The sequence below is a fragment of the Saccoglossus kowalevskii genome, chromosome 3, assembly GCF_978046115.1.
Source record: "Saccoglossus kowalevskii chromosome 3, keSacKowa6.1, whole genome shotgun sequence".
Taxonomy (NCBI): Eukaryota; Metazoa; Hemichordata; class Enteropneusta; family Harrimaniidae; genus Saccoglossus; species Saccoglossus kowalevskii.
In genome coordinates this window covers 14,466,216-14,479,674 of record NC_140643.1, presented here as the reverse complement: position 1 = coordinate 14,479,674, position 13,459 = coordinate 14,466,216, and the positions used below count along the sequence as shown (strand labels likewise).

At 37.2% G+C, this 13,459-nt stretch overlaps 2 protein-coding genes across 2 annotated transcripts; both read right to left on the bottom strand.

Moving 5' to 3' along the window:
* Positions 1 to 4,090: 4,090 nt before the first annotated feature.
* LOC100371187 (sulfotransferase 1 family member D1-like) lies at positions 4,091 to 5,005 on the bottom strand. The gene has a single exon (XM_002741559.1). It carries the CDS (start codon positions 5,003 to 5,005, stop codon positions 4,091 to 4,093), a length of 915 nt encoding a protein of 304 aa, XP_002741605.1.
* A 7,308-nt stretch (positions 5,006 to 12,313) lies between these two features.
* On the bottom strand, positions 12,314 to 13,228 carry LOC146747504 (sulfotransferase 1 family member D1-like). The gene has a single exon (XM_085497311.1). It carries the CDS (start codon positions 13,226 to 13,228, stop codon positions 12,314 to 12,316), a length of 915 nt encoding a protein of 304 aa, XP_085353437.1.
* Positions 13,229 to 13,459: the final 231 nt, after the last annotated feature.

The following is a 13,459-nucleotide window of genomic DNA, read 5'->3' as shown; positions in this document are numbered from 1 at the left end:
CAGGTACTTCCTGTTTGAGGGCGTGATCACATGGGTCAAAGGTGAGACTAACATGTGGTCATTTGTTTACTACTTAGCGGCTGTGTACCTGTGGGTTTATTCTGTGTGTATTTAGATGTTCTATGAGGTTATGTGTTCAAGCACACATTTCATGAGATCAGCTCCATTTATATGGCAGGTGTAGTGCAAAGTAACTGGGAATCTTTTTTTTATTTTAATGGTATAGGTTATATCCAAGGTTGCCCGTCACAGGTCTCCGGCCTAAATGCAAATTAATTGGAGAATTAATAAGTTGATGAATTGAGACTTTTAATTCAAAAGAATTTGTTGCTGTTTTTTTTTTAATTTTAGTGATAAACTACATTTAATAGTCATAATTCTATGTATTATTTTCATAAATTAATTAAAATTACTAGTCATGTCAAATGTTGGCCTGTACTTGTATGTGGTGCATGAGAACATTATACTTTGCAGTACTTCGTCTAATAATCAGGCTTATATTCATTGCTTAACATCTAATGCTGAGTGTGTGTGTTGCCAATTTCTACAACTGATTGTCCGGGTATAGGGCGCCACCAAGTGGTAGGTTTTGCTAAATAACTCCCAGGGTTTAAATTTGGGGGATTTTTTTGCATGGGAAATAAAGAACTCGTCTAATGATAGTCCATCATTTACAAGATCAACAAGAATTTTATTAAACCTTAATTATTCTCTTAAAGTCTCATGCCACTAATCAACCAATAACCAATGACATTGTTTTTCTCAGGTGCTCCCAGTATGAGGAGGTGTGATCACCTGGGTCAAAGGTGAGACTAAAATGTTTGATGTTTTCCAGTGATTTCTATAGGTGCAATCCAAATGCAGTAGGTGTCTTGTTTACCTTAGATTTGCAAGATTTTGAGCTGGCCAACATGTTAGTTTTCTTCATGTGGTTGATTACTGGCATGTTGACTTCCCATTTTTGAGCCATGTTTCCAACTTTGTTTATCATTTTCATATAGCAATCTTCTCATATGTTAACATTGTCGTCTATGGAGTTACAATTAGTGGTATGAGCCCCACTGTACTAACCAGGTGGTGTACACGTGGGCTATGGGCGTAACAGACTCTAATTATAGGAGTTATATGCCCAACAGGCATATATATATATATATATATATATATATACAATATATACAACATAAAGATATCGCAGCTCATGCTTTTTGCAGACATACTTGAATGATAAAGCAGACAGATCAACATGTCTGTGTCATCAGCAATCATGGCATTACGAATAATAACAATTTCAGCATCACCATTGCAACAACTCCAGTGTCTGTCAGATAGTAGAGAGTAATTAAATAAGCTTTTGCTTGTTGGATTAATTCAAGAGAACAGCTCATTTTTATTCTGTGGAACAGGTGTCTTAACATTGACTGCAACATCTGTATCTGATATGTCTTGACGATAAAGTTACTGCTCGAGGTCGTTTGTTGTAATGACTTCATAGCTATTAAATATTTAACCACAATCTAAGATCGTCTGAGAGTTACTGCAGGAACAACAGATTAATATACTGAATCTAGTGTACCATTGGCCAGTGTATTCGAAGTAGGAAATGATCGATTCGACCATGTACTGTCTGACTGTCTTTTCGGTATCCTCGTAATAACTTCATATTATTACTAAAATAGGGGATTGCTTATGGAAATGTGCATTAGTGATAACTCTCAGTTCCAGGATGCAATAATGGACGACAGTCAATGGCTTCTGCAACACAACAACGAAGAAATACAGGAGTCTGGCTTACAGAGGAACGCTGGTATTCTGGAGGGCACGCTGAAAGCAGGATATTGAAGAGCAGTTCATTCAAGAATGATGGTTGTAACCTGTATCACTTGTCATACAATATCGTAGCAGAACACACAGGATACCAAGTTGAAAAGATGGACCCATACTGTCCTCAGTCTGTCCAATTTATAGGTATGATTCAGTGACACCACCTGGGTTTCTACATGAGCCAATCATAATTGTATCTTGCTAGAAGCTGTGTCACATAGGTAACACAGTAGATCATAAAGCTCTTTTGTTTTTCAAATAAAAGCACACCTGGTAGATTCCATTTCTCCTTCCAAAGTTGTAAACACCCTGTAGATTCTAACAGTCCTTCTAGAGTTAAAAACAAGTGTGACCTGTCAATCACCTTTATGACAGTTACCACACGGCAATGCACACCGTGTTTTCCCATGATTCAATGCACACTTCCATTTGCAGGGTTTGATGTAATATGATAAACACATAAAATAAAGGATGCTGACATTATTAATTCATATTTTTTTGGTTCTAATCACATTTCAATGAAACTTGGTACATAGATGGTCTGTGACATTGCGCAGATGTTATTAGTTTTGCACTCAAATCTGTGAATATTAAGTACCTGGTTTGCACAATTACGCAGTTCCAGCTTTTCCATCAATCAAATACAAGTAATTTTGAATTAATTTTTAATGTGTCTCCAATACTCTCAGCACACGGGGGTTCTTTCTAAGCTTTCTTTGATTTGACTTAATATCAAATGATGATTTGGCGGTAAGTGCTTCATATTTTGGACAAACCATAGTAAAATGATATTCGTCCTCTGTGACCCTGCAACCAAATGGACATAATCTTTGGTCACGTGGAATACCCAATGTTCTACCATTTTCAATTTCTAGGGGATGACAGGAAATTCTAAGTCTAGTTATAGCACATGAATAGATAGGAGTAGCCAACGAAATAGCAGTAAGATATCTTTCATATATTAAATCGTGTTTAAACATGCAATATGTTTGAAGCTTTACATTTTTATTAATTTCTGCACACCAATTCTGTCTAGATATATCAAAACATCTTCTTTTAAATTCACTGAAGAACATCTCGCTATTATCAATTCTTTGTTCATACCATACATGTCCATAACCAGATGTACATAAAATATTTTTTACCTCTAAAGCCCAACACCTGGACCCCCCTTCTGCTCTATGGTATAGATAATTATAACATTCCTTTAAAATGGTTGAGCCATTCTCTTGAATCAGTTTCAGCCAAAATCTGACCATTTCAATATTAACATAGACTCTAACTGAGTGTCTTCCTAATTCACCCCTTACTGCAGCATTGAAAGCGTTGAAACTAACTCTCAATAGAAATTTACAAAACTTATTTTGTACTTTTTCTATGTCAGCTATTACACCCCGCATTCCCCACACACAACTACCGTATAACAAAATAGGCAATATTTTACAGTCAAATACTTTGCATGCAAGATCAGGCTGCAGTCCCCCCAACCTCATAATGGTTTTTTCCAAACAAAATAGTGCTTTTCTAGCTCGCGCCGAGATTTGATAAATCGATACGTACAACATCACTTCGTACATATCTTCTATTTCCGGAAAAGTGTTATATAATCTAAGAAATAATTTTCGACATCGATGGCGGTTATCATACATTATAGTCATAAACACAATCAGATGTTAGATGTAACATTGATTATTTAAATAAATCTAGAACAATCGACATGAAAGTATAATTGTTATATACAGCTGCAGCAATTAAAAAAAATAGTGAAGCCCACTGAATATTTAGTATTACATTGTGTGGATATTTATGGTTCTAATTTCAATATAAACCACGAGGGGTGCTAAAACTTGCTAGGCGACCTTTCATGCTTACATGATAGAGGTACTGGACCCAAATATTACACACTTTAAATACTCCCAAATAGACCATCCAGCCGGACACCAAGGTGCCCTCCTCTCCATTCCCTATGTTACCTGTTATTCACTAACAGCTACAGGAGATGAACGTATTACGTAGTTCCTATGGAATATCATAAATAACATTGGAAGTAACAACATGTATTTTCTCTTAGGTAGGACATACGCCCATATCGTTGAAACGCAAAGTGTACCTGATTTCCTATCAATATGGTGATATATTTCCAAATATATTTTTTATGAATCGCTCAGCAACAGCATAATAGTAAATTAGTGTTAATCTTATAAAACTGTCATTATACCTTTATAAACGGATTAAAAACATCTTGTGCAATATGCCAAGACGTCGAATATCACTCATATTGCAATTGTAGTCCAAGCTTATTTGCTTCTGCTGTAATTTTCTTGTCAAAATATTCGTTTTGTGCCACAGTGAAATGATATTTCCAGTCACCAACCTCGCCTTTACGCAGAAACTTCATATTTTCGCGCGATGTTCCTTCATCCCGAATAGCTAGTGTTTGTACATCGGTCTGTGAAGCCCTCATGGCATCTAAGCTGCATTGAGACACCACGTGGTCCAACATATCATCAGAGAGAGGACGCTCAAGAAAATCGGCCACTTTAACCAATACAGACTTCAAATCTCGTTTCATATCTTCAAATGTCACGTGTAATACGTTGTCTTCCAAGCCAAACTGATTCCATCCCCAGACGTTATCCAACCATGGTCCGAAGGGCACCTGTCCTTCAACGAATGCCTTGACCCACTCCTCCCAGGTCAGATGCATCTCGATGAATTGAAGCGATTGAAAAAACTTGAAGGATGACACACATACATCTTTAGGATTTCGTGTTACATGGATTATTTTGCATTTTCTGTTGCCTTTCCTCCATGATGTATGGAAAAACTGCTGGGGTACGTGACAAATCATCAAACGAGGTGACTGCATTTCATGAAATGTACTCTTCACTGCCTTCACCATACTGCCATATAAACCTGGGACTGAGTCTGTTTTCTCAAACCAAACCCCGGGCCGTGCAACTCGGTCTACTGGTTTCAGCTTCCAATTGAGGTTGTCGTACATCTGTGACACAGCGTGCAACATCCATAGCGTGCCTGATTTGGGAAACGTTTGTATGATGACGTCATCATCTCGAATGTCCCATCGGTCGATTCGTCTCTCTTTCACTGCATCTATGTCATGAAATCTGTCTATAAAATAACACCCATCGTGCTCAAATACAGGCCAGTTGGTATGCGCCATTTCGATCTACTTCACCCGCTGAATGCGTATTCAAACACGTCGTATTTTGAAATGACCTATCGGAATTAACCTGGAGTGCATTTATGTTAAGGCAGTATTTTGGTATTTTGGTACCCTCAAAAGTTAAAACCGATGTTATTTCGCATTTTGATAATATTTTTTTGCACAAATCAATAAAACTAAAAATTCTAAATAATTATGGACAGTTTGTATATAATTTGAAGTAATTTTTCATGTTTAATTTATCTTTTCTTTTTTTTGTGCATCTTGTCCGATCAAATTGTCATCTTTTTGACACATTCATACTAACTTAGGAAGGTATTAAAACCAGCCGTCCTGGCAGCCATAGTTTTAACGGTGCTCAACCATGGATTTTTTCATTGCTCAATATTATTAATTTTTGAACACTTTGGTGTTAGGATTATGAACACTGGCTTTGTGTTCGGGGAACTGATGAGGAATGCGTGCTCAGTGTGTTTGACTAGTGTCAGGCATGACCATGCTATTTTGAACTGTTTCATTTATAAAAAAAAAAAAAAAAAAAATATATCGATAATATTCCAAATTATATAAAATCGCGTTTGTTCAAAAGACCTCACACTAAAAACTATTTGTGACCTCGCTCTAGCAGAAAAGGAATTAACCTAAAGCGCATTATAGTATTTTTAATAATTGTCGACATCGATGGAAGTTATCATACATTATAGTCACTATAATTATAAACACAATCTGATGAGTTAGATGTGACATTGATATTTTAAATAAATCTAGAATAATCGACATAACAGTATAATTGTTATTCACAGCTGTAGCAAGGTGTTACTCACAGTAGTAGTGGTTCAATACCAGAAAAAAATAGTGAAGCCCGCTGAATATTTATTATTACATTGTGTGGATATTTATGGGATCAGCGGTGCTAAAACTCGCTTGGCGGCCTTTTCATGCTTACATGATAGCGGCACTGGACCCAAATATTACACACTTTAAATACTCCCAAATAGACCATTCATCACCACCTAATTACCATCCAGCCAGACACCAAGGTGCCCTCCTTTCAATTCCCTTCTCTAATTACATTTACTTGCATCTCTGTTAAATTCCTAGGCATGGCAAATGAACATTTTTTTGTATTTTTTGGATGGCATTACCGTGAAGTGATAAATCGTATTTTGGGGGGAATTTGCGTGAATAAATTATTTGTTTAATAGGGAAACGTCATAAAATACACGTAAGTAAAAAATACATGTAATATTAGAATAATGCTTGCATGCAAATATTTCGAGGTTAAAATAATTTTTGGCGTGATGGTGTACAAAATAAAATTTAAAAAAATATTATAAAACCGAGGCACATATAAGAGAGAATAGTCATAATAAAAATATTATTTGCATGCAAATAATGTGTTATTTTGTCTTCCAATGAGTGAAGTAGTCTATACTTTTTATTAATTCTTTCTTTTCACACCAGAATCACAGTCGCTTATTATCTGACAAAAGAATATAAAATTGATGGTTACATAAATAAGATGTGAGTTATATATAAATCACCTAGTAAAATTGTATAGAAAAAATATTTGTCATAAAGAGATAGATTGAGTTCCGTGGAGTTCTTGATATATCTGTTCACATAAATGTATATCGTGCATGAAAGAGTCAACTACGGAGTACGTGTGGTGCCCAACATCTGACAGAACGTATTGGCCACTGTTGAATACGTTGCTTAAAGTATACAATAATTGTAGATGTATCAATGTGTCTTTCGAGAAATTTCTTAAATTCCACATAACTGGGTGGACTCTCGTATGAGCAAAAGTATTCACCGTGATAAGTGTTTTTTCAGATGGAATGCGACCAGATGCGTTTCACCTCTGCTACTGTCATCTGTTTGATAAGAATGCTTTGAGATTCTTTGACAGTCTCAACTTAGGCAGTTGGTCTCCAGCATATGAACACATTTCTCGTATATGGATTAAGCAACAAAATCCAATCCAGTTGACTCGTGTTCATCGCAGCTAGAAATCGGTCAATACATTTCTGTCGCTTTCAATTTCCATAATGTTGTTGTATTCCATATAAATCAAAATGAATATAGTCTCCGTCAATGCCTGTCTGAACTAATCGTCTTGTATCAAATCGAAGTGATATTTACTGGCTAGTGTAGTGTACCCTTGTGGATATTCATCTCGAGTTAAGGCAATGCCTTGGTGCTATCACAGGAATGTTCGTTGACGAAATCCATGATGTTCAGTCAAATATATTAGGAGATCTTTTCCTCTTTGGAAGATGTGACGCGTCTAGTCATTGTCTTCTTCTCTTTGATGCCGCATCCACAACCTGTTTGAGAGGGTCTTCTAAATTAATTGTCCAGTACCAAGTTAGTATTTTAACAGTGTATTTTGTCAATGTGTTGTCTGAGAAAGCATCAATCAAGGCATTACTCGTCGTGTCTGTGAGGCGCGTGTATAAACGTTTCAAGTCCTCGATCCAAAAATTAAATCAGACGTCATACCTAGGCCATTTCACAAAATATTATACATGCCTTTCATGCTCTCTTTTGCAAAGCACTATCTCCGCGAGGTACAATACATCGTCATCCTTCATAGTTCTTCTTAGTAGAAAATACCTTCCAAACTTTTGCTATTGTAATCAGAAATCGTGTAAACTTGGTTGCGTATTGAGACATCCAGTGACAATGAACACATCTTTGGGTCAATTTGGCAAGTATTCTTATATGAAAATGTATTTGGTTTTACTGATTCCAGACCCTGCATCGATGGTGAGTTTATAATACCTCTTCTTCTTCTCCTATATCTCCGGTCCTTATCATCGTACCAGGAATGATGGAATGCATCATATTATAAAGTTATTACGAAGATACCTCAAAGTATGCATGAAGACAGTACAGCGGCAGTATCGACCGACGCGCAGCGGAGGTCGATGCGACAGCGTACTGTCTGAGTGCATACTTTGAGGTATCTTCGTAATAACCTTATTATTATACACCTTTTCCCTTCAAGGATACATCATGGAAATGCCGAAATCCAAGACATTTAGAACAGAATCAGCGAACTTCTTTGTACGGAGTCCGGTCAAATCCTGGTGGCAGCCATGTTTGTTTTTATTAATAGAGGACGCTTACGCGCGTAATTATTCCATATTTGGAATTCGCATTTCCAAATTTGGTAGTATGAAAATACCCCGTAAAATACCGCAAAATTACGGCACGCTGTAACTTATGGCGTTACGGTGACAGATGTATAATAATGTCTAATACTGGCAGGTACTAGTAGGTCAATGTGCTGTTCTTCGGAAAATATCTGAACATATTTTTCTTGATTGTTTTGTTGTGCCTCTTCATGACAATGGCATTAGCTTCTTTTTTTTCTTTTTCATGAGTCGTCTCTCTTGTCTTTCAAAGGTATGACAAAAGCATATTTTGAGAAGAAAAACGTCAATGCACGTCAACAAGAACTTGTACCCTACATTGTATCAAAGAGAGGTTGCATAGATCTGCCTCTACTGCTCGTCTACTTGGAAAATCACTATCCTTTTTCTTTTAAAGGAATGCCAAGCGGGTATATGTAGGGTATATATGTCTTGTCTACTCAGACACTTCCTCACATCTGACTTGGTTATCTTCTCTCCTCTTTGTGTTTAAAATAGTGACGTCAGGGGCATTTAAACCCCATAACCTCTCGGACTTGGGCATTGTAAAACAGTTCTCCTAGGATGACGTTCATCATCATTGTTTACGGCCAGGGTTATTTCACAGGTGCAGAGACAGTGGATACAATCGATAAACAGAAGCAAAGTGGAACAACAGGGATCTATCACGACAGCCTGTACCGAGAGGAAGTGAGAAAGGGGTGGTGCGATGACGTTCTATATCATATGCCACCCAATGTATCAGAGATGAATGGACGTGGGCTTTGCCTCTGAGGAGCCTTCTCCTTGGGTGTGCTGCTGTGCATGTAAGACAATCGTTCCGCACTGCCGACAAAGCCATGAGTAATGTTTGACATTTTTGATTACTTTAACAAATTCTTTCCACCTAATGGGGTTGAAATTCTTCCTTTTGCGCAAGAAATCATTGATGAGAGTTTGTTGTTGTTGACAGTGCCTGGATAAGCTTCATGTAACTCAATAACTTTCACACAGACACTGTATTAAGTCACTAATTCCATTGAATATCCACTTTTGTTGATTCCAGTTGGCTTTGTGTAATACTGAGAGGATATTCGCATACTTTCACATGAAGGCTGGCTTATTGAAATGGTTGACGATGGAAGACTGTCTCTTTTAGACGTTTCTCGTGCACACTATCAGTATTTGAGATAAAACAATGTTCGGTCAATGCGTACATACTCCGGAGTGTCTGGCCTCAAATCCACAATGAGGTACCTGTGAGGTTCTCGCATGGCGTCATGCTTTCTGAACGAATTTAACACTTAAAATGGCTGTAACAGTTCCAAATTTAAATGTATTATCGTTTCGTTAAAAGTTAAATATAGTGCATAATATGAAGTTCCCGTCATTTCTTTTTTCCACCATGTTTCTTTTTTATTATTTACGTACAGCCTTGCTAAATCTTGCTAAGCATTCAAAAGAGAGAATATTTGCACCTGTTATCTATATTATAAATTCGTTTGTATAAGTATGTTCCACTATTCACAGTTCTACAAAATTTTAACAGTATATAATCAATTCCTAATTTCCGAGTTACTATTTTTCTCACGAAATTCAATAGAGGGCGTTCTCAAAGTACCCGGATGACAGTCCGTTCAACGTTCGTGGTGGGGTTGAAATTTGAGCGGCGTCTGCTGTAAGCAATATACTCAACGCCAGTGGATACGAATGCGTCGTCGGGAACCTGAGTGGACGCCAAACTATATTCCTGGGTTTGTTCACGGCATTTTCCATCCCGCGCCAGTATTTTGTTAGTTAAATAACTGGAGACAGCCGTCTTTCAACCGCAGTTATACATCGATTGAAAAACAAAGACTTCCCGAGATGAGCGCAAACGAAAACATTGAGCCGGATTTGATGAATAATTCGCTCGTTGCCGATTGATCTTCTTGTTCAGAATCCTTATGATGGCTTTTGTTTCGAAGTTGAAGTTAAAATGACTACGGAAGGAAAAAAAACATGTGTCCATTTATGATAACTGCATCTGCTGATCGCCTGGTGAATCATATTAAATCAAACTTACACTACACAGTTACAAACACCAGAAACTATTTTAGAGTTTGATTTAATAATAAACCATGGCTTGTAAGGATTTTCTTCATGGATCATTGCCGTATACACTCTGCCATAATGAAAATAAATTCTGTATTCTGCACATGATGAAGCTTTACAGGAAGTAAATAACCATTATCAAGTCGATATTCTTTCAGTCTGGCTGTTGTCCAGTCACTTCGATGCAACAAATATGCGAACATATCAGCTATTTCAAACAAAGGCAAAGTATGAAGGTTTTCTTGACAAGTTTTAACGTTACACGGATCTACTAGAGTTATCGTCGACTCACTGTGTTTTACAGTACGACGACGATTGTTTGACTTTTGGCGAACATTTAACTCGTTTGCTAACTCAACAAGTTCAAAAAGTTTAGCTTTACGAACATTGCTGCAAGTTATACCACGATCCTGAAGAAATTTGCGGAGTTCTGGAACTTTTTTGCTTTTCCAATCTATTGATTTACGCATGTAAGAATACAGAACTTCAATAAAAACAACCCCACTCAGGCTCGTCATACGGGTATTTTGAATGCGCCCTCTAGCGGAATTCCGTAGAAAACTAACAACTCGAAAGTTAGGAATTGGATAATAAAAAGCAAAAAAAAATCACTCCCAAGTGCCCACGAACCTGCATCTCTACCTTACATTTGCATAGCCAGAATGTTGACGATGCACCATCAGGTTTTTTAAACACAAAAATGTAGTGTGTATTGAGAGTGATGCTTTTATATTGCCTGCCCCGATGAAAGATATTTTGCAGAATCAATATCATGGATAGATTTTGAGATGTCATGGATATCATGGATAGGTGAGATTCCTATTAGCAGGATCGATAATCTATCGATAATCGATAATCCTTCTATAGAATTAATTTGAGGGGTCATTTTCTGCATAGGCTGACTGAAACACATTGTAGCACCATTAGATGACATCCGGGTAATGACACTGTGGAATTGTTCAAATATCTTTTGACAAAATTGTTTTGCCCGACTGTGTGGGTCTGTATATGAGAGAGGTAAATTGGTGTTTCATTCTTGAATCCATAATGATATGATATGACCTCACTTGTTATCACGTTTTATATGTTCTCCACTGCACAGCATCCAGTTTAAAACAAAATAAAGCAGTACACATGAGCCAAAATAGGTGAGTGACAGAACTATGTCTGTTTTGGTAGAGCTAATGTCAATGTGACTGTCAAACTATAACTCAACAATAGATTTTTTAAATAGGCAATATTTTACAGTCAAATACTTTGCATGCAAGATCAGGCTGCAGTCCCCCCAACCTCATAATGTTTTTTTCCAAACAAAATAGTGCTTTTCTAGCTCGCGCCGAGATTTGATAAATCGATACGTACAACATCACTTCGTACATATCTTCTATTTCCGGAAAAGTGTTATATAATCTAAGAAATAATTTTCGACATCGATGGCGGTTATCATACATTATAGTCATAAACACAATCAGATGTTAGATGTAACATTGATTATTTAAATAAATCTAGAACAATCGACATGAAAGTATAATTGTTATATACAGCTGCAGCAATTAAAAAAAATAGTGAAGCCCACTGAATATTTAGTATTACATTGTGTGGATATTTATGGTTCTAATTTCAATATAAACCACGAGGGGTGCTAAAACTTGCTAGGCGGCCTTTCATGCTTACATGATAGAGGTACTGGACCCAAATATTACACACTTTAAATACTCCCAAATAGACCATCCAGCCGGACACCAAGGTGCCCTCCTCTCCATTCCCTATGTTACCTGTTATTCACTAACAGCTGCAGGAGATGAACGTATTACGTAGTTCCTATGGAATATCATAAATAACATTGGAAGTAACAACATGTATTTTCTCTTAGGTAGGACATACGCCCATATCGTTGAAACGCAAAGTGTACCTGATTTCCTATCAATATGGTGATATATTTCCAAATATATTTTTTATGAATCGCTCAGCAACAGCATAATAGTAAATTAGTGTTAATCTTATAAAACTGTCATTATACCTTTATAAACGGATTAAAAACATCTTGTGCAATATGCCAAGACGTCGCATATCACTCATATTGCAATTGTAGTCCAAGCTTATTTGCTTCTGCTGTAATTTTCTTGTCAAAATATTCGTTTTGTGCCACAGTGAAATGATATTTCCAGTCACCAACCTCGCCTTTACGCAGAAACTTCATATTTTCGCGCGATGTTCCTTCATCCCGAATAGCTAGTGTTTGTACATCGGTCTGTGAAGCCCTCATGGCATCTAAGCTGCATTGAGACACCACGTGGTCCAACATATCATCAGAGAGAGGACGCTCAAGAAAATCGGCCACTTTAACCAATACAGACTTCAAATCTCGTTTCATATCTTCAAATGTCACGTGTAATACGTTGTCTTCCAAGCCAAACTGATTCCATCCCCAGACGTTATCCAACCATGGTCCGAAGGGCACCTGTCCTTCAACGAATGCCTTGACCCACTCCTCCCAGGTCAGATGCATCTCGATGAATTGAAGCGATTGAAAAAACTTGAAGGATGACACACATACATCTTTAGGATTTCGTGTTACATGGATTATTTTGCATTTTCTGTTGCCTTTCCTCCATGATGTATGGAAAAACTGCTGGGGTACGTGACAAATCATCAAACGAGGTGACTGCATTTCATGAAATGTACTCTTCACTGCCTTCACCATACTGCCATATAAACCTGGGACTGAGTCTGTTTTCTCAAACCAAACCCCGGGCCGTGCAACTCGGTCTACTGGTTTCAGCTTCCAATTGAGGTTGTCGTACATCTGTGACACAGCGTGCAACATCCATAGCGTGCCTGATTTGGGAAACGTTTGTATGATGACGTCATCATCTCGAATGTCCCATCGGTCGATTCGTCTCTCTTTCACTGCATCTATGTCATGAAATCTGTCTATAAAATAACACCCATCGTGCTCAAATACAGGCCAGTTGGTATGCGCCATTTCGATCTACTTCACCCGCTGAATGCGTATTCAAACACGTCGTATTTTGAAATGACCTATCGGAATTAACCTGGAGTGCATTTATGTTAAGGCAGTATTTTGGTATTTTGGTACCCTCAAAAGTTAAAACCGATGTTACTTCGCATTTTGATAATATTTTTTTGCACAAATCAATAAAACTAAAAATTCTAAATAATTATGGACAGTTTGTATATAATTTGAAGTAATTTT

Bases quoted from the DNA above. Each gene is read 5' to 3' on its own strand.
- LOC100371187 (XM_002741559.1), bottom strand. From the start codon at position 5,005: ATGGCGCATACCAACTGGCCTGTATTTGAGCACGATGGGTGTTATTTT.
- LOC146747504 (XM_085497311.1), bottom strand. From the start codon at position 13,228: ATGGCGCATACCAACTGGCCTGTATTTGAGCACGATGGGTGTTATTTT.